Source organism: Prionailurus bengalensis, chromosome D2, assembly GCF_016509475.1.
Source record: "Prionailurus bengalensis isolate Pbe53 chromosome D2, Fcat_Pben_1.1_paternal_pri, whole genome shotgun sequence".
Taxonomy (NCBI): domain Eukaryota; kingdom Metazoa; phylum Chordata; class Mammalia; order Carnivora; family Felidae; genus Prionailurus; species Prionailurus bengalensis.
In genome coordinates this window covers 11,989,897-12,014,970 of record NC_057351.1, presented here as the reverse complement: position 1 = coordinate 12,014,970, position 25,074 = coordinate 11,989,897, and the positions used below count along the sequence as shown (strand labels likewise).

General features: G+C 46.9%; 1 protein-coding gene across 2 annotated transcripts in view; it reads left to right on the top strand.

Moving 5' to 3' along the window:
- The window catches only part of ACTN2 (actinin alpha 2), a 72,832-nt gene that overhangs the window by 34,685 nt on the left and 13,073 nt on the right, over positions 1 to 25,074 (top strand). Inside the window, exons 5-14 of one of the 2 annotated variants that reach the window (XM_043596220.1) lie at positions 764 to 851; positions 2,608 to 2,686; positions 6,488 to 6,569; positions 10,850 to 10,935; positions 12,589 to 12,681; positions 14,432 to 14,662; positions 17,352 to 17,499; positions 19,237 to 19,387; positions 22,912 to 23,020; positions 24,691 to 24,831. In XM_043596220.1, the coding sequence (XP_043452155.1) occupies positions 764 to 851; positions 2,608 to 2,686; positions 6,488 to 6,569; positions 10,850 to 10,935; positions 12,589 to 12,681; positions 14,432 to 14,662; positions 17,352 to 17,499; positions 19,237 to 19,387; positions 22,912 to 23,020; positions 24,691 to 24,831 (1,208 nt within the window). Of the gene's footprint in view, positions 1 to 763; positions 852 to 2,607; positions 2,687 to 6,487; positions 6,570 to 9,625; positions 9,712 to 10,849; positions 10,936 to 12,588; positions 12,682 to 14,431; positions 14,663 to 17,351; positions 17,500 to 19,236; positions 19,388 to 22,911; positions 23,021 to 24,690; positions 24,832 to 25,074 lie in introns of both variants that reach the window. The other variant, XM_043596218.1, reaches the window with a different exon arrangement.

Genomic DNA, 25,074 nt, shown 5'->3' with positions numbered 1-25,074 from the left:
ATTTTAAAGTTTCCTTTAAAAATGGTAAATTGGGGCGCCTGGGTGGCGCAGTCGGTTAAGCGTCCAACTTCAGCCAGGTCACGATCTCGTGGTCCGTGAGTTCGAGCCCCGCGTCGGGCTCTGGGCTGATGGCTCAGAGCCTGGAGCCTGTTTCCGATTCTGTGTCTCCCTCTCTCTCTGCCCCTCCCCCGTTCATGCTCTGTCTCTCTCTGTCCCAAAAATAAATAAACGTTGAAAAAAAAAATTTTTTTTAAATGGTAAATTGCCCAAATCCCTGAAGTCTGGTTGTTTGATACTTGTGGTATCATAACTTGCAGTTGCTCCTACATTGTCCTTTTCAGGTCTCTCTTTTTATTGTTTAAAGTTTATTGTATTTATTTTGAGAGAGGGAATGAGGGAGGGGCAGAGAGGGAGAGAGAATCCCAAGCAGGCCCCACGCTATCAGCATGGAGTCCAACGCGGGGCTCGAACTCATGAACCGTGAGATCATGACTTGAGCCAAAAATCAAGAGTCAGATGCTTGACTGACTGAGCCACCCAGGTGCCCCTCCTCTGCAAGTCTCTTAAGTGTCATCACAAGGCAGTCCCTGGGCACAGGGTTCTGGCTCCCGCCCTTCTACAGAGACCACAGGAAGAGAGGATGTGTTTGATGGTTGCCCACCCCCCCCCCCAAGGACGTCTCCTTTTAGAAAGTGACTGGGAGTTGGGTGCATTAAGTAGTGAGTATTTCCACGCGGACACTTTTTCCTGGCTGTCATTACAGAAACCTCTGCCAAAGAAGGTCTCCTGCTTTGGTGTCAAAGGAAAACCGCTCCTTATAGAAATGTGAACATTCAGAACTTCCACACCAGGTAAGCAGCCAGGGCCCTAGGTTCTTACATTCTTACTGGGATCCTTAGATGGCAGGGAGGACAGTGGTTCCTTATACTGGTGTCTTCCTGCTCCTGTCTGAGCCATGTTTTATGTATGTAGAGGAACCGAGGCCATAGAATCTCTAATGCTTAAGATCTCTCTGGGGGTGGGGGGGGGTGTGTCTGATTAAGGTTTGAGGCATTGGTAGAACAGCTTGGTATTGATAAGTGAATACCTTGCAGCACCTGAATGGGGCTTCACAGTTTGGGGGTGTAGGACTGCACCTCACCGTTGCCTTCACCTGGTGTTGGGAGGAGGTGGAAGGCGGGGCTTCTCGGTGAGAAGGCCACGGAGGCAAAATGCGTGTTCCCACAATGGATCGTCTGCACACTGATGCCTCCCTGTGTTCGACGGGGAAAGACGCTTCATCGGCCAACTTCGTATGCTGGGATTCGAGAGAAGTAGAACACTCACATTTGCAGAATGACAGGAACCTGGAGAAATGAAAGCTAAATGCCATTCGAGAGCACGGTTTTGTCACGTGCTTCAGTATTCTACCTCATGCAGGTCTTCTGTCATTGCTATCTGTGGGTAGACGAGCTGTCTGTATTGTCGCCCTTTATACCGTGGGTTACCTATGAATATAAACGAGTCCCCAGCCACTGTGGGTAATCAGAGAAGTGAAAGGTGAGGATGAGCCACAGGGGAAAATCGGGGAGGTTCTTCTGGGGAGACAAGTATCAGTAGAGTGTCTACCAAGCGTCAGGCACCGAGCCTTGAGGGGCAGAGGTGGGAAAGAGGACTTCCTGTCCCTGTAACACGCAGTCTGGAGGGCATGAGGAGCCACCAAGGGCTGAGACCTTCTGCCAGCATAAAAGTCAACCAGTTCCAGACTGGCTTTTCATTGACCTTCTTGCTTTCCTCCTTGGGCCCAAGATTGGCCCAGGCACTTCAGCTGTGTTGCCCCTGGGGCTTCCCTCCTGCCCTGCCTCCCCTTCCTTCCCTGGAGGAACAGAACTCCAGCTCCCAGCCCTCAGTGAACCCTTGGTCATCGCTGGGAGGCTCACCGCCCTAGGTTGTCTGAAGAATGGTTAGCGCAGGTGTCTCTGGGGAAACAGACTGGAAGCCCAGGCCCTCCTTGCTAAGTCCCTCAGGTGCTCGCTTGTCTTTGCCTTTTTAAAAACATGTAAAGAACCTTATGGGGAAAGACATGGGAGTACCTGGGAGCTCATGGTGACTTTTCAAGTATACTAAGAATCTTGGAGAGAAGTATGTCGTGGACATTTCGGGGTAGACATCCTCATGTGTGTTTATTGGGTAGACCCTGGCACTTGGATCCACATGGGAGACTTGGAGGAGAGGGAGGAGGGGTTTAGGATGGAGGGCACTGAACCGGGAGGAGAGCAAGACACAGTAGAGGGGCGTCTTCCTTCTCGTCACTGCCGGGTCTCCCAGCCCAGAACCAGAGTGGGCTGGCAGGACGGGGAAGAGTCCTGGGCCCGAAGCTATAAATGAAGAAGAACCGAGGACCCTAGAAACACCCCGGAAAGAAGATTGGTGTTCAAGGAAGGGACCACAGTATACTGGGTTGGGTAGGGAGGGAGGTACATGGGGCCTTTGGTGCATTAAGTCAGACAGAAGGGCGTTAGGGGCCATGCGTCCCAAATTTCGGGGCTCCATCTGACCCAGGACTGACCCTTGCTGCTGCTTTTTCTCCATTAACACGTGTTCCTGTTCTTCCTGACCATCATGCAGCTGGAAAGACGGCCTCGGACTCTGTGCGCTCATCCACAGACACCGGCCTGACCTCATTGACTACTCAAAGCTTAACAAGGTCATTGTGGGGACCTGGCATGCAGCGTCCCACCCCCCCGCCCCTCAGCATGTTGTCCTGAAATGAGCACATCAGCACTGAACTCACACGAACACCCAGGCTGCCACCAGCATCGTGTCCCCAGCTAGCCTTGCACGTAGTGCAAATGGGAAGGGGAGCCAGGAAAATCCTCTTATTAGCGATTAATTAATTATTAATATTAAATCATGAAGATGGGACAAGACCCAGAGCCACATCAGCCTTTTGGCCCAAATTAAGATATGTTCGTCCATTTGGCTTGATTTACTTTGAAGGTTTTTAGAGATGTGTCTCAGAGATTTTACACTCCCAGATTGTAAATATGAGAAGTGAAACATCTATGGTTTGGGGTAAAGAAGGGTTCAAATACCCTAGGCCTTCCTTTCAAATTCCCTTTACCTTTTCTGCAGGGTTGAGCTGCAGACATTCTCACTCAGAATTGGTTAATTTCTCACACAAGGGACACTCCATAATCATCTTGCCATTGACCGAAGGTATTAGCCGTAGCCTCGGAAAAGGGTTTCTGTCGTTCAGTTTTGCTCTCTTTAGAAACTTCAGCTGAGGAAATTTTAATTCTCTGTTTAAGCTTAAGCTTCAGTTCGCTTAAGTTTCTATTAGCATCAGAATCCTTTCTTTAACAGTGGTTTAAAAACGTGAATCTGTGACAGAGAAAAGAATGCCAGGCCCCTTCTAAACCTGGCGGTAGGTAGTCCTGCTGCCCTAGACTTAACGATGTGTGAAGATCGAGGGCTAGAGGCATTGCCTGCCCCGAAGATGCTCCCCCAAGCGATGGTTACGGCCCAGTTCCTCCCAGTTGCTGGTGTGCTTCGTGGCCTTCACGTTGAGTCACGTGTTTTGCTGTGGAACTGTTCCTGCTGCATGCTGCCCTCACCTGTGTGGTGCACACGGTCATGGGAAGAGTGTCCTGGCTTTTGCCACCTTATTACTTTTTTGCAATTATTATTATTTTAATGGTTGTTTATGTTGTTGTTTGTTTTAAAAAAAATTTTTTTTAACATTTATTTATTTTTGAGACACAGAGAGACAGAGCATGAACGGGGGAGGGTCAGAGAGAGGGAGACACAGAATCCGAAGCAGGCTCCAGGTTCTGAGCTGTCAGCACAGAGCCCGATGTGGGGCTTGAACTCACGGACCGCGAGATCATGACCTGAGCTGAAGTCGGACACTTAACCGACTGAGCCACCTAGGTGCTCCTAATGGTTGCTTATTTTTGAGAGAAAGAGGGCGCCAGCAGGGGAGGGGCAGAGAGAGAGGGAGACATAGAGTCCAAAGTAGGGTCTAGGCTCCGAGCTGCCAGCACAGAGGCCGATGTGGGGCTTAAAGTCACGGGCCGTGAGATCATGACCTGAGCCGGAGTCCGACACTTAACTGACTGAGCCACTCAGGTGCCCCTGGCACCTTTTTAGCTGTCACCTGCTCACCGCCTCCCTCCCGGCCTGTCTCCGATGACAGTTACTCCTGAGAAATTTACTTGTACCGTAACGGAAGGTTGCCTGAGTGCCTCAGCTTTTCAAACACATTCTCTTATTCTGGAGTTATTTTGAAAAGTTTCAGACTTGGAGATAGTGTATATTTTTTTCAGTGAATCTCCATCTTGTTTGCAAAATGAAGCGATTGTTCTAGATCGAACGAGTTTCATTAGCAATTTACGGTGGTCGATTTTTATTACCAATGGTCCACAGACCTGTGGTAATTTGCCATGTCTGATGAGTGAAAAATGATAGCAATTAACAGTAGCAGTTAATACTTACACAGCTCTAGATTAGAGTCGGTTATAAATAAATACGTATATTTATTATACACATACGTATGTATTAATATGTAGGTTGCACATGCATAGATATCACACATATATTCATACATGTACTAATATGTATATTGTGTATATATATTATTTTGTGTATGTTACATATACATGCATAGTCATTCAGTACAATGCACAGTAAAATATAATGCACTGATGAAGTAGGTACTATTATTATCCCAGTTTTATAGATGAAGGAAGTAATGGAATTCAGAAATCTGCCCAAGGTCACATGGCCAGTAGCTGAGCCAAGAAAATACTTAACTGCCACATTTTCTCTCTCTCAATCACAGTATAAATGAGGTAGTTTTCACAGAGTTGCAGAATCATTGTTGTAATTTTTTTGAGAGCGAAAGAGAGAGAGTGTGCAAGTGAGTGAGGGGCAGAGAGAGAAATGGGGCTTACACGATGTATGACTTGAACTCACGAACTGTGAGATCAGGACCTGAGCTGATGTCAGGTGGTTAATGGCTGAGCCACCAAGGCGCCCCATGATTCTATTTTTAATACTGAAATTTTTCTTACGTGTTTAAAACAAAAAGAAAGATACTTTTACTCAGCGATTTGGCTTTATAAATAGATGCATAAAATACACAGGTAAGACTTCCCTTGATGATAAGGCTGCTTTTAATGAAATGATGATATGCTTTGTTAAAACATTTACTGGAAAAAATGTTTTGCCTGAAATATATATATACTCTGTGAGGCCAGGAAGCTTAGTTGGGTTTCTTTGCTGAGCCTCGCGAATGTGTTTTTGAAGGCTGCCCTTCTAAAACTGCTTCAGCATATGAAACTCATTCTACTCCTGTAAGCCGTTGCAGTTTCTAAAATGTTTAAATGGCTTTGATGTTAAAATGCATTCGAGCGATCCCAGGACTAACACTACTTTTCAGTTTGATTTTCTATCTTACCTACCCCCATCCCATTTAAGGTTCCTAATACTCTCTTAAGTGGATCAAAACAAGAAGTGTTAAATAAGTCCTTAAATTTTTCTGTGTTTCAGATATACACCTCTGGTTAAATTTATTTTGTTATGTTATAAATTAACACACACACACATATAATTTAACCGATCTTACTGTGAAGGTAAATGTAATCTTAAGAACAAAAATTTCTTCACAGTTTTCATAATTTTAGTCTTTAGCTTCCCAGAAGCATACTTTTTTCAAATTTTTTAATGTTTATTTATTTTGATTATTTATTTTGAGACACAGAGAGCGTGAGTGGGGGAGGGGCAGAGAGAGAGGGAGACAAAGAATCCAAAGCAGGCTCCAGGCTCTGAGCTGTCAGCACAGAGCCCAACACGGAGCTCCAACCCACAGACCGTGAGATCAGGACCTGAGCCAAAGTAGGACACTTAAGCGACTAGGCCACCCAGGTGCCCCTAGAAGCATAATTTTTGCTCTTGGTAGCCATCTTGGTAGCCATCTTGCTAAAGGGTAGCCACCCTTGCTTCTTTAGGGATCCAGATGTTTCACCGGCCACCATGTTTTCGTCCTCTTTACCCCTCAGCTTTCTTACATCTAAAACAAAGGTGTTAGACATTCTCCATGATGCCCTTCCAGATCTGGAAAATGTACGTTTCATGATTTCTTCTGGAATCATTTAAATGTTATCAGTAGAGTTGAAAATAAGCTTGGAGGTCTTCAGGCTTCTTTCTGGTCCGTGAGAGAATATCTGTCAACTTTTCTGTCTACAAAGCAGTTGGCCTCTTCATTTGGCTCACATCTTATGATTTGCAGTGTGCATGGCTCGTGTGGCTTTCACATCATTTTTGGTTTTTCTCTAAATGTTTGGAGGGATTGGGAAAAGATAAGAAGGAATATTACTTAGACTCTCATGGTTATGTGGTGGGCATGCGAAAGTCTCCTCTGAAAAGTAAGGTATGTAAAAAACATTACTCGTAACCCCTGTCCAAAAGATACTTTCAAAAACTGGCTATGCTGTGTTTCACACAGGATGACCCAATAGGAAATATTAACCTGGCCATGGAAATTGCAGAGAAACACCTGGATATTCCCAAAATGCTGGATGCTGAAGGTAAGAGGAAAATTGTGTTTACCGACTCACATAAAATCCGTGGACTGTGCATGCTATGGCCACGTGTGGGGGTTTGTAAAACTTTATAGCCAAGTTACATCTGGAGTACTTAAGAATCCGAGGAAGTTTCTGTCCTTGGCCACAGGAGGGTTAAGGGAATTTTCCTTGTACCTGGCTCTTGAATTCTTTTTAAAAATCCTGCTCAAAACCACGTAGCAAAACTATAGTGAAAATAATTTGATAAAAGGTTCAGCTTTGGCAAAGAAAAGGCAGAATGCTTTGCTTTGTGATTTGCTTTGTGATTTTTATTTTTGTAACAACACATCGTTATTTCTCTTAACAATGGAGACAAGTTTAGCAAAGAAATCTTGTGAAGTGTCAGGACTTCACAAGGGAAAAAAAAATCCAGCCAGAAGAAGTTGCAGAATCGAAATACACAATACTGAATGTTCAGCCATCAGTGTGCCTCTCAAGCTTCCACGTTTCATTTTGGGTCTAAATTACATTTAGTTAGATCTGAAAGAAGCTAACTTTCTCAGCAGTTTTTCAGCTGAGCACCATTCATGCTGGGGACTGGTTTCCAGTAACTTCTGTGCTCTCTGCATGTGATGAATTTGTGTGCATTGTACCTATGGCACACCATTGAAAGGACAGATATGTGGAGACCATCCATTCAATTCACTTGTTTGTGATTCTCTTCTCACTCAACAGACGTGTATCGAGTGCCCACTGTGTGCAGGACCCTGCTAGGTCCTGCAGGAGATCACGAGGTGTGGAAGGCAGGGTCTTACCCTCAAGGAACTTCTATTACTATGTTTGTTGTTGATACTATTCTTCCCTGATGGTCCATTTCTTCCCCTAATTGACATGGTTGGGGGAAAGCAAAGAACTTGATTAGAGGCAATTGTCAATCTTCTGATCCTCCTTTTTTTTTGGTGATTGCATTTTGAATTCTAAACCAGGTGGCTTGAAACAAAGCAAATGTATTCTTTCATGGTTCTGTAGGCTATAAGTCTGGAATCGAGCCGTTGGAAGCCTCATGGTTCTTGCAAAATCTGGAGAAGAGGTGTCTTCCTTCCTCTTCCAGCTTCAAGAAGCCCCAGGCATTCCTTGGCTTATGGTATCATCCATCACTCCAACCTCTGACTTTGTCCTTACATGACCACCTTCTGTCCATGTCTGTCTCTCTATCTCTTTCCCTCTTCTTATAAGGACACCAGTCATATTGGGTTAAGGATCTTCCCTACCCCAGCATGACCTCATCTTAACTTGAGTATATTAGTGAAGGCCTACTTACAAACAAGGTCACATTCTCAGCTACTGGGGGTGGGAGTTAGGACTTCAGTATATCTTTTTGAGGGACACAGTGCAACTCAAAACAGTGATCTTTGAAGTAGGGTTCTAATTTTACCCACTTATTTGAGCATTTAAAGAAATGTTTATTCATTTCGAGAGAAAGAGTGTGTGTGTGCGTGAATGGGAAGGGGAGAGAGAGAGAGAGAGGAAGAGAGAGAGAGAATCTCAAGCAGGTTCCATGCTCAGTGCAGAGCCTGACACAGGGCTCAATCTCATGAACCTCAAGATCATGACCTGAGCCAAAATTAAGAGTCAGATGCTCAGCCGACTGAGCTACCCAGGCGCCCTTTAATTTAATCATTTTATCAAACACCCACATTATTGGGTGTTAACACTTGAATATACTCCTCCGAATCTGTGTACGGTTTTCAAAAGCTCTTTAGAGAGAGAAAGTAATAAAATAATGAAGTAGCAATGGAGAACAGTTGCTTTTCCTTTTTGTCTGTCTGTCCTCTCTAAGCCAAGTTTACATTTGTGCGATATCTCCTTGGACCTTTCCATAGAGTAAATAACTACCCAGAGTTTACCCACTTGAGTTAATAGCTAGAATACTAAAGGGAGGAAAAAACAGGAGACATTTAGCTAATTAATGCCTCCTTAATACACTGCAGTTGAGGGTGAGTTCAGGGTCACCATCATTATTCCTCTGGCATGCTGACATGCTTCTTAGTCGGTAGATTTTCCCCCTTCGTTTCTGAGTCCTGGTCTGGGCGTGTATCCATCCTATGTATCCTTCCAGGCCAGTGAGATGTCCTGGTACGCCTTCATTTCCTCCTCCCTTGTGATGCATCTTGGTCTATTCCTTTTCTTTTCCTTTCCTTTCAAATGGTTCAGAAAAAGGCTTACATACTATATTATTTTCTTTGTAATTTCTCACAGGAATCTTCTAGCAGCGTCGTGAACTTGACTGCCTTGAGTGTGGGGCATGTTGTGATATGACTGCCCAACAGGTCCCGGGCTATGTGACTGACCCTTTGTCCTTGCTACCTGCGCTCAGACTTCTCACCACCACAGCACTGTATTAGCATGTCCCTGTTTTGGCCACAGCACGTGCTGGCCGCCTCCTCTCAGAACGCCCACCCCTCTGGTGAAGGCTTGCCTTCCTGCCTGCTGCTGCTGACCTCACTTCCTGTCATTTGTGTTGGTCTCCGGACCCTATGTGGGGATTTTCCAGTGGCTACTTGGGTCTCTCTCCCGTGAACAGGTTACCTGTAACAAACACTGGGGAAACTTTTCTAATCTTACCCGTCTTCCCTGCTTTTAAAACATTCTGGAAGTTGTTTCGCTATTTTCCTCACAAACCTTTCCTTAAGGTGAGCACCAGGCTTCGATTCGTGGGTGCGTATGTTCTGTGTGGATCTTGGTTGACCATGGGGCCCTCCTTGCGTACCGCGGTGGAGAGTCTCTGGGAATGTGCTGTTGTGTGCATTCTGTGGAATCCTGGAGTTCTGATTCTGGCTGTGGATGTGACTTCCTTGCCAGTCTAGGGGTCTTCTGCACTAGCCGTGTTCTTCTCTTTGGCAATTCTCAGAAGTATACAGAGAGTAACGACTTCTTTGATTAGAGCCAAAGTTTTGACAACGTAAGTGTGTGGGGGTGAGGGGGGGAAGATTCATTGCTTTGGCTTCTCTGAGGCCGCACTTGGCAAAGCCCGTGGGTACTAGAACATCCGAGTAGTTAACCTTCTTTTCTCCACACAGATTTAGTATACACTGCCAGACCCGATGAGAGAGCCATAATGACTTATGTTTCCTGTTACTATCATGCTTTTGCTGGTGCACAGAAGGTGAGGATGTAAAACATGAGTCACCACTCACCCTTCACCTTCTGTGTCTTAATTTTTTTTTTTTCCCAATCATTTTTCTCTTTCCCCCTCTCCTCTGAGTAAGGAGACCTGTCTGGTTCTGAGAAGGCAGTCATTTGTCTTTTTTTAGTCTAGTTTTCTTTGAAACTTCCTTTCTGTCCATGCAGTAGTATGCTGTTCGTGTTTGTTTTCCAGAAGACTCCATACTGTTACACAACCCCCGCATCCTTTCTATTAATACCCTCTGAAAACCCAATGACTAGGTTTTCACCCTTAGGGAATTACAAGGTATCTTTTTTTTTTTTTTTTTCTTCAACTTCATTTTGTCCAGTGACGGAACGGAGTTTACAGGTAAAAAGCAATTCAGAAAAAAAAAAAAAAAAATGGTGTTGCCAAGGTGAAGGAAGAAAGGATGTGTGTTCACACGGTTCTGTTTTCTCTCTTCCTGTTGGTTATTTCGGCAGCTAATGCAAACGCTAGCAAGAGTCACAATAAGTACACGCCGCGTATATCCTTCTCTTTAGATGTTTTGTTACCCATGGTGATTTCTGTAAATGGCAAGGTAAGTACGCGCAGAAGGCATTAAAAGCCATGCCCTCTCCGGTGAACATCCTCCTTACAGGATCCAGAAAGCCAGCAGTTACAAAGGTGGGGTGGGAAGGTGGCAGGAGAGATGGGGCCTCGGAGCGCTGCCCGGATTCACAGCATCTTGCGAGGTCACATGCGTCGCTCAGAGCGAAAGCGGCAGATGACCCGATGTGGTCAAAAGATGAGCGGACGTGGGCCTCACACGTCATTAGGAAGTGATAGCAAGCCTTGAGGTGCAGCACCCAGTCCCCCCCAGTTAATGCCTCACCTGTACTTTTACAAGCTCATCACGGGGCAGGGGAGGAGGAAAGGCCCTCCGTTGGATTGTTTTAAAGCCATGCCGGTCCAAGTCGTTCTGTTCACAAACCACGTCAGGGCTGGAGAGCCTTCCTGAGCGCCGGCACTGTGGGCCCGAGAAACACACAGAAAATGGATCAGTGTAAACCAATTTGTTCTTCCCTTTGTTCACCCTGGTTTCTACTCTTCATCTGTGTGTGTGTTTGTTCTCTGTGTTATTTTTCCCTCCCTTCAGACATTGTGAACACTCCCAAGCCCGATGAAAGAGCTATCATGACATACGTTTCCTGCTTCTACCATGCGTTTGCGGGCGCGGAGCAGGTATTCAACACGTGTCGATCTGGGCTGCTGTTCTGCATCGGTTTTAGTTGTGTGTGTGTGTGTGCGCGTGTGTGTGTATGCGCGTGCGCCTACCTGGGCGTGCATTTGTACGCTTCACATCTTACCCTGGAATCCTTCTAAGTGTTTTGTAATGACCTAATATGGCAAGTTCCAAACTGGGAATTGTTTTTGGTAATAGCTTTAACTTTAGACAGTTCCTGAAGGTTTTAAAAATTTTTTTTTTATCTTTCCTCCTTTTTAAAAAACAATTTTTTTTTAATCGTTTATTCAATTTTGAGAGACAGAGACAGAGTGCAAGCTGGGGGAGGGGCAGAGAGAGAGGGAGACACAGAATCTGAAGCAGGCTCCGGGCTCCCAGCTGTCAGCACAGAGCCTGATGCACGGCTCGAACCCACGGACCGTGAGATCACAACCTGAGCCGAAGTCAGACGCTTAACCGACTGACCCACCCAGGCGCTCCTATCTTTCCTTCCTTCTAAGCTCCTGATTTTATTTCATTAGTAAATTGTGGGAAACATTTGTGCTTTAGGAAAAAACAGGTGCCTTGAAAATGGCGCCACGTTCATTGAACAGTGAAGGGGACATTTGTTGAGGAGAGACGAGCACCTTGCTGGTGTCCCTTATTCTCCTCTGCCTAGAGACTGCCTTCACTGCTCAGTGATCGGTTCTGACATCCTTCAAGACTAATCTTAATTGAAATAGCAAAAGGATAGTAAGGCTAAAACCTCAGAAAAATCCACATTTCTTAAGACACACGTTGTGGGTGATGGTCCCTCAGCTACCTCCATATGCACCTGTCTCTTGCCCCTTCACCTGTCTCTGCTTGGAGAAAACCGATGGATTGGGGTGACAACATAGTATTGTTTTCTGTGATTTCTTTATGACTGTCACCAGCACATGATGCTAACTGCAGATGGGCCCTATGGCGGGCTTTAGAGGCAAGGCTTTGGGACAGATTGGGGGGCCGGGGGGGCAACTTGGCTCTTCTTGATTCATCACATGGTCGTGGTTCGGGGCACTTTGCCACTCCTGGCCCAAGTGCCCCTCCACAAAGTGATGGCCGAGAATTACGTACACCTCAACCACTTCTCATGTACATTAAACAAATCTCGCTCTGTGGAAGGATCCCACCTAGCAAGATCCACATATTTATTTTAGGACAAGAGGTCTTCTGTTAATTCGGTGCAATGCCAATATATATTCAGGAACCAATTATTTTTTGCTTTGATTTCCAAAGGCTGATGGTATTTAGAGAGTTCTCACCCCACTGTCAGGAGGTCAGTAGAGTACTCGGGTGGACATTCAGGGACGGGAGAATTTGGCTTCCTTGACCCATTTATTTCTGTCACTAACTTGCTTGCTGTTTTACGAAGCTTCTGTTTTAGACTAATGGTATCTCCCCGTTACTCCCCACAGTACATTCAGCCTGCCGTGTAAGTCTGTGTAACAAAAGGTGTGAAACGATCCATAGTGTTAAACAGCCATACCCTCAGCCTTCCTCCACCCTAACTTTGAATCTGCACTGTTTACAGCACGCCATCACCTCATCCCCTCTCCTGCCCTCTCACGCTCCGTTCTGTGCATGCGCCTCCCTGTCACAGAGCTGTCCTGTTTACCTATTGTGTTTTACAGGCCGAGACAGCAGCTAACAGGATATGTAAGGTTCTTGCTGTGAATCAAGAGAATGAGAGGCTGATGGAAGAATATGAGAGGCTAGCAAGTGAGGTAAAGGAAGCGGGTGACCGGCAGTCCTGTCCATTCCCACCCAGAGGGTGAGGCACGGAGGGTGAACCCCGACTGTCAGTGTTGCCTTTCTTTGCATTTTTCATCTCAGATGGAATCAAAAGTAGGGAGCTACACTCGATCTCAGAGGTGGTTCGTCTCGTAACAACTTACTTACTGGCCCAAAAGCAATCCTGATGGGCTTCCCAGCCACCCCGAGGCATAGCGGTCGTTTGTGTGTTTTAAGAAGGGGGGGTGTGTGATGCCATTCTCAGCTCTGCACCCCCAGGGTCGGACGCCCCCCGACGACTCACTTGCCTTACTTGTTTTTTCTCCCTGCTTCATTGGTTACTGACCTCACATAGGGTACCCTGTGTTATTCAGAAGCCCTGCTCGACACAGTGACCGAGCATCGTAGGAACTGTTGTGAGACGAGGCTCAGCCTTGTGTTGTCTATGAAAACCTAGAGGGAAACGTGGGGGAGACAGGGCCCTCCATCCAACGTGCTTGCACATGAGTTTCCACGATGCCTCCTGCAGCTCTTCAGCCAGATTCTCGGTTACAAAAGCACTTTCCACGTCGTTCTTCTTTCTGTTCTGATTTTGACCGAAGTAGCAACTTGCACAACCTCGTCCTGCCGCGACGTGGCTTCTCCCATACAAGGGACGGGCTGAGTGCCGTGCACGGCCACATACCCCTCTGGCTTGATCTCCGTGACAGTGACGCATTATCACAGACCAAATCATTTTCGCTCTGACTGAATTTAGCTGATACGTGGTCCGTCCTGGCAAAAGTGTCGGGATCCTGGGAAGCAGTCTTCCAAAGGAGTGTTCATGGTAATCCCGCCGGATGGTGCCGAGTTTCTATTTCCCTCCTGCTGCGATGGGAAAATGCAGTTTGTCAGCAGTGTTTAACCCCAGCAGCCCACTTCAGGCACCACCAGGATCACAGGACAGATACTCCTCAGCAATTACATCCTTCCTTTTCTCCCCTGGTCCTTTGTTTATCCTCCTCAGACCCTTAGACTGCCGGTGTATCACCGTTTTAACTAGCTTTCATTCTCACCTGCTGTCATTTTCCGAGTGATCATAAATGCAAATTATTAGTGGCCTTTCAGCTTGTCAGCAATTTAAGAGAAGGGGCTATATCACTTCATGCTTAGAAGTTCACTACCATTTTCACTTCGACCATGTGGGTTTCCTTGAAAGCTAGATAACAAATCAAAATATACATTGGTGGGGAGTCGGTCCCAGATTGACAGTCCATTTCTCTGGTGAATAGCTGCATTAGATTTGAGCTTATTCAAAAGAGAGTTACATTTTTAAGCCAAACCCAAGTCTTTGCTGATTTTCCATTTCATCCTGTCAGGTTTTTGTTTTTCATTTGAAAGCTCCATCCAGCATTTGTCTGCTAATGTCCGGTCCCCGAATTTCCTGTTAACGTCCCATTTTTGTGAAAACATGACTCGTGCTGACTCTAAGTTTCCGACCCGTGTGTGGCATCGTTGGGGTGATCGCCAGTGGCCATGGTGGGAGGGACATGGAAGTTTTCATTCATGCCGCTGTGCATTGGGGTGCCGTTTTATTTTCTCCTCTCGGTCGAGAGTTACTGTATTCGTAGTCTGTAATTTTAGGAACGTTAGGTGAATCCCTGCCAATTGTTAGGTGCTTCTGTTTTTTTGTTTTTGTTTTTGTTTTTTAACGGGGGGCAGTTTGCTGGTGTTTTCAGCAGCGTTTCTGTGTTTTGGGAGCAGCTGTTGGAATGGATTCGTCGCACGATCCCCTGGCTGGAGAACCGGACCCCTGAGAAGGCCATGCACGCCATGCAGCAGAAGCTGGAGGACTTCCGGGACTATCGGCGCAAGCACAAGCCGCCCAAGGTGCAGGAGAAGTGCCAGCTGGAGATCAACTTCAACACGCTGCAGACCAAGCTTCGGATCAGCAACCGGCCCGCCTTCATGCCCTCCGAGGGCAAGATGGTGTCGGTGAGCGCCGGGCCGGGTTCCCCCTTTTGTTCAGGGAGCCTGTTCTCTGATGGGCCGCCCACAAGGCCGCCTTGACTTCTCCAGTCCTTGCAGCTACCAGATACAACTTTGGCCCTGTAACCCCTTCCTTCCAGATGTCTCCTCCCCACCAGCATGCAGGTCTCTACCCCTCACTGCTCCAGGTGCGGGGCCTTGCCAAGAGCAGCCTCTACCGCCCTCCTCCCCTCCCTGCCCTCCTGCGACCTGGCCTCGTCTTCCCAGGCCTCCTAGCATCTACATCTCGTTCCCTCTCTTCCCTGTTCTTACGACCCGGCACCTTCCCGGGGCTGGTGCTACATGCGTATCCCTCCCTGCACCTTGGCTTCTCGGCTCCGCTGAGTCACTCACACCAGCACACGGGGGACTGGAAAATCCCAGACACCACCGCCTTCGCTGCCTCCCTGTAGCCCAGGCCTGCCCTCGGCTCTCCTCGCAGCAGGCAATCCAGAGGGAGCTGTCAGTGGCAGCCCTTCTCCCCTCCTCGCTGCTTCTTTACTCCTTCTGCCCTTCACCACGCGGCCACCTGGCGTGTCCCCTCCTGAGACCGTTCCTGTGCAGCTCAGCGGCGTCCGTGGTGACATGCTGGTTGTCACTTTTATTTTCATACTCTCTGCTGCTTCGACCCCATTCACCACACCTCCTCCTTGACACTCTTTCCGCCCTGTTTCCTTCCCACTCCATCCAGGGCTCGGCTCAGAGCTCGGCCGCCTCCTGCCCCCTGCCCCGGGGTCCATGGGAGGACGTCTCTCGGGGGTGGGGCTGACCCTCTTCTCCACCTCCGTACTCCCACGCGATCTCCCCCTCAGCACCTGAACGCCGTTGCCTCCCAAGCTGTCCATCTCGAGCTTTGATTCCTCCCCGACATCCAGGTTCACGTACCCGCATGGACGTCTCAGAGCACTTTCAAAGCTGACCTGTCCCCGAGCCCCTCTGTGGCGTACTGTCTTAGCAGATGGCATCACGACCCCCTGAGTTACTGATGCCCCAAACCCAGGCCTCATCCTGGACTCTTCCTGTCTGTCACCTTCTCTCAGGCAGTTGTTCAGCAGTCCCACCGGCTCTGCGTCCAGGTTCCAGATTGTATCTTGTCCGTGCCCTGGCCTGCACCTGCACAGCCATGCTGTCTGCTAAGCCACCTCTCTCTCTTCTAGGGCCCCCCGTGGTCCTCCTCTCCCTGGCCCCTAACATTCACTTTCGGCACAGCAGCTGCTGGGCTCTTTTCAGAATGTAAACCAGGATGTGTCTCTACTTAAAACGCTCCAGTGACTTCCTAGAATATTTCAGCTAAGGTCCAGATTATATTATATATAATATATAAGCCTATATTATAGGATCCCATGTGATCTGACTCTCTTCCCACCCAGCTGATCCCCACTCCATGTTGTGTCATGTGCCCTTGGTGCTGTTCCCTGCACACAGGGCCATCCCCGCTTCAGGCATCAGTGCTGACTCCCACCTCTTCATGTGACTGGCTTTTTCTGTCATTGAGATCTTGACTAAAATGCCACCTCCTTGGATGTGTCTTCTCCAAGTGACCTACCTGAAGGAACACTGCCCCCCCCCACTAGTCTCTCAGCATCCCTCAACCCCATTTTGTTTTTTACCTCACAGCCGATCACTTAATTATAGTTGTCCCTTGCACAACACAAGTTTGAACCAAACAGATCACATGGATTTTTTTTTCCAGTAAATACAGGACGGTACTGTAAACGTAGTTTCTTTTATCTTTTTTTTTCTTTTTTTAATGTTTATTTTTGAGAGAGAGAGAGCACACACAAGTGGGGGAGGGAAGAGAGAGCAGGAGACACAAAATCTGAAGCAGGCTCCAAGCTCTGAGCTGTCGACACCGAGCCCTACATGGGGCTTGAACTCACGAACTGCGAGATCTTTACCTGAGCCAAAGTCGGAAGCCTAACCGACGGAGCCACCCAGGTGTCCCTCCTTTTGATTTTCTTATAACATTTTCTTTAGTGTGCTCTATGGTAAGAATATAGTATATAACCCATATGACATACAAAATATGTGTTAATCAGCTGTTGATGTTACCAATAGGCCTTTGGTCAACAGTAGGCTATTGATGGTTAAGTTTTGGGGAAGTCGAAGTTTATACGTTGGTTTTCACCTGTGCAGGAGGTTGGTGCTCCTGTGTTGTTGTTCAAGGGTTAACCGCACTCACTTATTCTTTCCTTCCCGACAATCATGAAAGCTACTTGGGGCAGGGAACTTCACAGGTGTTGCTTACTCTTGTACAGAAGTTTCTCCCTAGTGCCTGGCACGCAGGTGTTGTCCAGGAAATGATTGTTGGCGGCTGGCTGGCTGATTGAGCACAGTCACTGAGTAGTAGTCAATTTGAATTGAGTCACCCCGCGGCTTCATGTTTTTCTAGCCAGAAAATTCAAGCCCTGTAAGCCTCTGTCCACATCTGGACGAGTGTCGGGCATTTACTGGCTGATACGAACAACCATATGGGTTGTAAAAGGCCCTGGTGAGAACGAAGACGTTTAAAAGCCAAAGCAGTTGAACAGTTAGTTATTTGGGGATAGGGAGGGCGGGTAGCAAGGGGAAGAAAACGCTGTCGGACTCGTAGCAGAGGGGATTTTATAGAGGATCTCAGAACGTAACCTGCGTTTTCATCCTCGAATGCCCCCAGGATATCGCCGGCGCCTGGCAGAGGCTGGAGCAGGCGGAGAAGGGCTACGAGGAATGGCTACTCAACGAGATTCGGAGGCTGGAACGCGTGGAGCACCTGGCGGAGAAGTTCAAGCAGAAGGCTTCGACGCATGAAACGTGGGCTTATGGCAAGTACACTAGCCTGGGGTTGGGTTTGTCAGCACCGGACAGGGCCACACCGTGCGGTCTCTGCTAACCCTGTCCCTAATGCCGGTGACCCTGTGGGCAGGTGTCCTCACCTCGCCCCACCCTGCTGTCCCAGTACTAAATTTCTTCGGGAGGTGGGCGTGAAGGCGTATTTTCTAGTTGAGCAGATAATGTGCTTTTTCACAAAATGGCACTCAAAAATGCATTCTTCCCACGCTTCCTTATGTAAGTCCCGGCCTCCTTCTGTCTTCCCCCACTTTCTTTCTGTTTGATCCATAAGTATCTGTTTATTCCCTGTCGGTCAGACAGCCCTGGCCCAGATACTGGCTCCTGCCACAAAGCAACATAATTTCCCATTTAGAAGATCTGCTTGGAAGGAGGAATGCCCGCGATCGTTTTCTATGGTCTTAGCTTCCTGATTTCACTGGATTCATCTATTTTCAGCCCTTGCAAATCTTTCCACAGCCATGACACCATGATCATAATTTTGCTGAGGTAGAGGAACAAAACCTTCTCCCCATAATCTATTTGGAGAAAGGTCAGGGAGGTTCCCCTCACCCTTTGGTTCCTTTGGCTTTAGTGTCGTTTGATGGTTGATGTCGCACAGCACGATGGTTGGAGGCGTGGGCCTGGAGGCAGGGAGGTGGGAGGCCCAGCTCAGACACTTCCCAGCTGTGCCCTTTGGATGAGCTCCCGACCTATCAGTGCCTCAGTGTCCTCTTCAAAGTGGAAGGGCAATGATACCTCCAACACAGGCCTTTGATTTAATGACGATTTAATGAGTCCACATTATAAAGTATTTAAATCGGTATCTGGTGCCTAGTAAGTGCTATGTTGTCACCGTTAAATATATGAACATTTGCTTTCCATTTGTAGCTGTATAGAATTAAATCCGTTAGAAAGGTTTTGTCTTATTTATTTATTTTGAGAGAGACAGAGACAGCGTGAGTGGAGAAGGGGCAGAGAGAGAGGGAGAGAGAGAGTCCCAAGCAGGCTCTGTGCTGTCGGCACAGAGCCCGATGTGGGGGGCTCGAACTCATGACACTGCAAGATCGTGACCTGAGCTGAAACCAAGAGTCGGATGCTTAATTGACTGAGCCACCCAGGCGCCCCTGGAATTAAATTCTTAAAGGTCATCAACTGGGGAATAAATGTGGGTCCGGTTATAACTGCAGCAGTTGCTTGACTTAAGAAATACTTGTGGGGAAATAGGTGGAGGTTCAAAGAGAAAAGCTTCTCATACTATTAGGAAGGAAACCACAGGTTATATTTAACCAGAGAAAATGAGGCTCTTAAGCATTAAGAAGTGGGGTCAAGGTTGAACCCGAGGGTGGGCCAGTAGAGTACAAGTGTGTCCAACTATCCCAGGTAACTCTTGAGCGCTAATCATCGCTAACTTAACCGAGCATCACGATGCACAATCAGTTACTTGTTACTCAGGGTTATGGAGAATGTGGCCCTGTTAGTGTGGACTCCACATGCTTCCCCTCTCTATGTGTAGACATGAGCTTTTAGAACACAGAGGGGCTCGGGCAGCAGCATTAGCACAGCTACAGCCTGGAAACCGATTGAAACAGCACCTCTGTGTCTTCGGTCCCGTCATTCTCGGTCCTTCTCTTGGTTCTTTGGAGTCATAAGGATCGCCGAGAACTTTGCAGGTGCAAGGAAGCCGATGCGTGACATCAGAGTAGTCATATCCCCTTATGCAACCTTTGCAGGCAAAGAGCAGATCTTGCTGCAGAAGGACTATGAGTCGGCCACGCTGACCGAGGTCCGGGCCATGCTGCGGAAACACGAGGCGTTCGAGAGCGACCTGGCGGCGCACCAGGACCGGGTGGAGCAGATAGCGGCCATCGCGCAGGAGCTCAAGTACGTGCTGTGCGTGCTGTGCGTAGGCGCGCTGCTCGCGTGCAGCGGTGCGGCTCCGCCGGGGCCAGGGGCGCGCTGGGAGGATTCCACCAACAGCTTCCCCCGGGGGTTCCTTCCTTGTGCTCAGTTTAGGGGGAACGAAGCTGGAGGCCTCTGTGTTTTTAAACAGATAAACAGGCTTCCCCTGGGGTTCCCTGGCTGCGCCGGATCCCGGTGCCCTCCCGGCCCCTTCCGCAGGCGGCTCTGCTTCTCAGAGGAGGGAAGTGAGTGGGGGGCGCGGCAGGTCCAGACACCGAGACAAAACAAATCCCTGCCTTACCTCCCTGCCTTACCTCGGAGGAGGAGACGTGATGGCCCCGCTTTTTCTTTGTCGACACATAAGTGCTTTCTCATTGCCATGCTTTCTGTTTTATGGGAGGGACCCAGCCTGATTTAAGTCTCGAGGCCCACGTGCTCCCGGGTGCAGCGTCTGTCTGTGGCCGCCCTCTGGGGGAGACCCCTTCCTGTAGTCTTTCTAAGCCTTTTTGGTTTTTAATTTTTTTTTTTAAGTTTATTTCCAGAGAGACAGAGACAATGTGAGTGGGTGAGGGGCAGAGAGAGGGGGAGAAAGAGAGAGAATCCCAAGCGGGCTCCACACTGTCAGCACAGAGCCCCATAGGGGGCTTGAACTCATTGACCATGAGATCATGACCTGAGCTGAAGTCAAGAGTCAGACACTTCACCGACTGAGCCACCCAGGTGCCACGAGGGGGGAGGGTCTTTAAAGAGGTCTTGGAAAGGGGCACTTCTGTGGCTCTGTGAGTTGAGCCTCCAACTCTTGATTTCGGGTCAGGTCATGATCTCGCGGTGTGTGAGTTGCAGCCCCGATTCGGCCTCTACGCTGCCAGTACAGAGCCTGCTTGGGATTCTCTCTCTGTCCTCTCTCTGCCCCTCCCCACTCACGTGTTCTCTCTCTCTCTCTCTCTCAAGAATAAACTTGAAAAACAAAAAAGTAAATACACTAACTCTCTTGATTAATAAAATATTTCATTCCCTACTCCCGTCCCACTGATACAGTTGCAGAAGTTTGAGTGCCTAAAATCACATAATGATAACTGTCACAAAATTTTTAAAAACATATAATAAACATTTACTACCTTACATTTTTATGACTTCCGTGTTCCTCACAACTCGTTAATTACCAGCGACGGCCTCTTTTAAGAGTATCCTACTGTTTTTTTAGCCTTGGTAAATAAACTTAATTATTTGTGATCTTCATAATCCAATTTGTACACTGTATTTGTGGTCTTGACGTGATCTTCTTATGGTTCTCGAAGATTGGGTGCATGGCTGCTTGTTAACAATTACAATTAAAATAAGGGATGAAAGGAACTCAAGCTATTTAATGCCCTTTAACCACTCCTGTGAGTCATTTGGAATGCTTTTAAGTGTTGCCCATAACATTTAAGTAGTAATTTTGTATCATTATTCCTGGTATCCCCAGTGACTGTTTCTCCACATGGTCAAAAGAGGCAGCACATATAAAATTTAAATCTGCATTCTTCTTTTTTTTGTTAATTTTTTTTAAAAGTTTACTTTTGAGAGAGAGAGAGAGAAGAGTGCAAGTGGGAAGGGGCGGAGAGAAAGGGAGACAGAGGATCCAAAGCAGGCTCCGCACTGACATTGGAGAACCCCATGCGGGGCTTGAACTCATGAACCGTGAGATCATAACCTGAGCCCAAGTGAGACACTTAACAGACTGAACCATCCAGGTGCCCTCGTGTTCATTTTAGTGTATTGCTTCTTTGTCCTTTTTACCTTTCCTAAAATAATAAAGTGTTTGTGCAGCTCTCAAAGTGTGCACAGTTATGCAAACCCCTCACTCCTTGAGAGCAGGTATGTATGGAACTCTTACGAATGAATTAGAAAAAGGAGAAATGTATATACCCCTTAAAGGTAATTATGGAGAAGTGAGCATTGGTGTCTCCATCATGGGATCTGTAGGATTCAGTGTTTCGGTTTTTGTTCTCGAAGCCTTTATTCTCTTTAATATTTGCACTTTGAAGAGCCATAGCCTTTTCCCTTTGTATTCAAGGCTGTGCAAATTGGTGGTGCATTTTGGGGTTTTTTGGGTTATAGCAAAGAACACAAGAAGTTAAGTCTGTCTCAGACTGGTGACGTGTATGTGTATGTAAAAGGCTGCTTGTAAGAGCTGGACAAGCTTTACCCACTGAAAAGAACACTCAGGTCACAACCACATGCATTCGGTGGCAGAGGCAATAACATTCAATAAGGACAAGTTAATATTATTTAAGAGGAAAAGAAAAGCACAGGGTGAACAACCATTGCCTTAAGGTCAGAGAAGAAATAAACAAGCTTAAGTCTCAGGGAAATGAATTTGGCTGGAGGGGAGGGATTTTCCTTAAAGCTGTCTTATCTTGGACTGTTCATGACAGAGGAGTCCGCTAAAGGTGTCTTTAAACCTCTGTGAATCAAATTTTTATCTTAACTGAAAGGGTGATTACATTTTATACATCATTCCAACTTTTTATCCCCAGCAATACTAGGTTAACCTTCTAGTTTGAAATTTGTTTTAATGCTAAGTTCAGGGGCGCCTGGGTGGCTCAGTTGTTCAAGTGTCCAGCTTTGGCTCAGGTCATGGTCTTGCGGTTCATGGGTTCAAGCCCCGTGTCAGGCTCTGTGCTGACAGCTCAGAGCCTGGAGCCTACTTCCGATTCTGTGTCTCCCTCTCTCTCTGCCCCTCTGCTCACACACTGTCTCCCCCTCCTCTGCTCACACACACACTCTCTCTTTCTCTCAAAAAACCAAAAAACATTAATCCTAAGTTCAAATTACTTCACCTTACAAAGGAGAGGGGGTTGGTGAGGAAGAATAGTTATTTAGCAAGAAGTCATTTTGTTCTTACTGTCACACGGGTGGCATTAGACAAGTCAGAACTTCTGTCTGGAAGAGGAAGGGCTGTGTTCTGCTAGTTTTTCAAAGTGCTCGCAATGCTAGATAAAGTCACAGCGCCCCTTCTGGACTCGGTGCTCCATCCCAGCAGCAAGGCCTGTGCCCTTTGAGGGGAGCCAAGGACACAATGGGGTGCAAGCTGATACCTCCCTCCCCCTTGACTCACTTTGGTGTTCCAGTCACTGTGGCTTCAGGCGGCCCACAGGACTGTCCTCCAGGTCAGATGGTTGGCTTCATTTACAGGTACATCGCCACTTAAAAATAATACTCTGGGGGCCTGGCCAAGAAAACCAAGGGAGAATGGAGTTAGCTTGGGGCATTGGGAAGACAGCATTTCTGTCTATTCAGAAAACTGTTTGACCAGCAAGAGTTTTACTAATTTTTCTTGTAGTCCGTCGAAGAGTAATGATCCTGTTTGCAGTGGTGGCAGTTAATAAAACCCCAAAATACTCTGCCATTTTTCTATCAGATCTTTGATATTTAAAAAAAAAAAAAAATCTGTTTATTTTGAGCCCATGTCCATTTTCCTCATAGCATCAGGGAAAGTTAATCTTTGTTTTCGCTTCTAACAGTGAACTGGACTACCATGATGCCGTGAATGTCAATGATCGGTGCCAGAAAATCTGTGACCAGTGGGACAGATTGGGAACGCTTACTCAGAAGAGGAGAGAAGCCTTGGAGGTGACGCCTGTTGACATGAAATCTTTTCTTAGAAGCTCTTAAGATCCTGTTTTTGTTTTTCCGTGGCGTGATGTGTGTAAAACACAACAGGTTGTCTCATGAAAGGAGCCACCACAGAGAATATGAAAAATAGGAGAAAGTGGGAAATGTATAGTTGGCTTTGTACTGTATTTATCCATATAGCAGTGAAGCGTGCTTTTTTTTTCCCCCCGGGGAGGCATACTTTCTATTTCCAGTGAAGCATTGGTTGTTTTTGTTTTTTGTTTTTTCAGTGAAGCATACTTTTGAAATAAAAAGAAAAATCCAGGGGTAATAAGATTATGGTATAAACCCATTTTGTATCAGGTAGTGATTATAGTGAATTTCCAAAGGGCCTTCTCTAAAGAGTAAATTGAGCTGTGATGCAGTCAGGAAATCAGGAAGAACTTCACTTGCAGGTGGGCAAAGGGAAAATGGCAACAAATGTGGGAGGATAAAGGGAAATGAAACAGATCCAGGATGAACTTGGCCTTATGCAAGTAGAAGAGTTGGATAAGCAACAGGAAGTGGCTGGTAGGTGGCTGTGCCCCGTTGTCTCTCCCCACGGAAGACGCACACGTACGCTGCCAAGGAAGGAAGCAGTGACCAGTTTTCTGAGTCTGATGAAACTTTTATTATTATTATTTTTTAACATTTTTTAATGTGTATTTTTGACCGACAGAGCATGAGTGAGGGAGGGGCAGAGAGAGAGGGAGACACAGAACCTGAAGCAGTCTCCAGGCTCTGAGCTGCCAGCACAGAGCCCGATGCGGGGCTCGAACCCATGAACTGTGAGATCATGACCTGAGCCAAAGTCAGACGCTCAACCGACTGAGCCACCCAGGCGCCCCTGATGAAAATTTTATAATATGTGATATCAAGCTTCCTAGATGCCAAATGACTGTTAGCATATCCATCTAAAGAAAGGAAGGTTGAGGGAAGAACCATCAGGCAAACAGAGACCCCTCCAAGATTTTAGGGCAGGAGGGAAAAATGAATAACTATGGAACATCTCTAGAGAGGGTATGCTTGTTTTCCCTGTCTGCCTCCATCATCTCTGTCAGATGAAACAGTTACAGTGTTCTCTGTGGCTCGAAGCCAGGTGCTTCCCCATGCCCAGAAGGGCAAAGAAGATCTCTGTATTAAATCCCGAATGAAGATTTGAGGACATTAAATTGTAGTTCTTCTCTCGTCTTCACTTAGGCAGGTGACTTCTGGGAAAGGCGTGCATCTTCTCTGCACACCGTTGTGTATAAAATGAGGAAGATGCCCTGAATGTTCTGGTTAACATCATTAGGGAATCAGATCTAACCTTAAAGGTACTGCTTTAGCTGAAAGCAAGTTACTATATCCCCCATACGGATTCTCAGTTTTCAAAAAAAAGTAGCACTTAGCAGAGCATTCTTTCGAAACAAGGCTGCACTGGCTGTTATTCAATCCTTTTTTGATTCGGAAGGCACTTCAGAGACCCGCAGGGCTCAGGCTCCTCCTTGGACGTTGGCTAATCTTTGGGATGCACGAGCTAGTGGTGAGAGCGTGTTGCGATGAACACGATGTCAGAGGAGAGTTTATTGTCCTGGAATGCATGTTTGTGTCTTCGGAGAATAGTTTTTATCAATCTACGATAACACTCCTATTTCACTGATCTCCAGAGAACTGAGAAATTGCTAGAAACCATCGATCAGCTTCACCTGGAGTTTGCCAAGAGAGCTGCCCCTTTCAACAATTGGATGGAAGGAGCTATGGAGGATCTGCAGGACATGTTTATTGTGCACAGCATCGAGGAGATCCAGGTAACTGAACCCCCTCTCCCCCAAGCCCCCAGACTCCTGCTGTACTAGAAATGAACTGCAATTTTGAAAACTTAGAATTCTTTTTTGTTTCGTTTCTTCTTCTTTCTTCTTTTGTTTTTGTTTTTTGTTGTTTGTTTTTGTTTGTTTTTGTTTATTTTTTTCCCCCTGAGGAAAATGTAGCTAGGAAGCCAAAATTACCCCTTGATCTTTAGCTTAAAAATGGGTATACTGCTATTGGCTGCA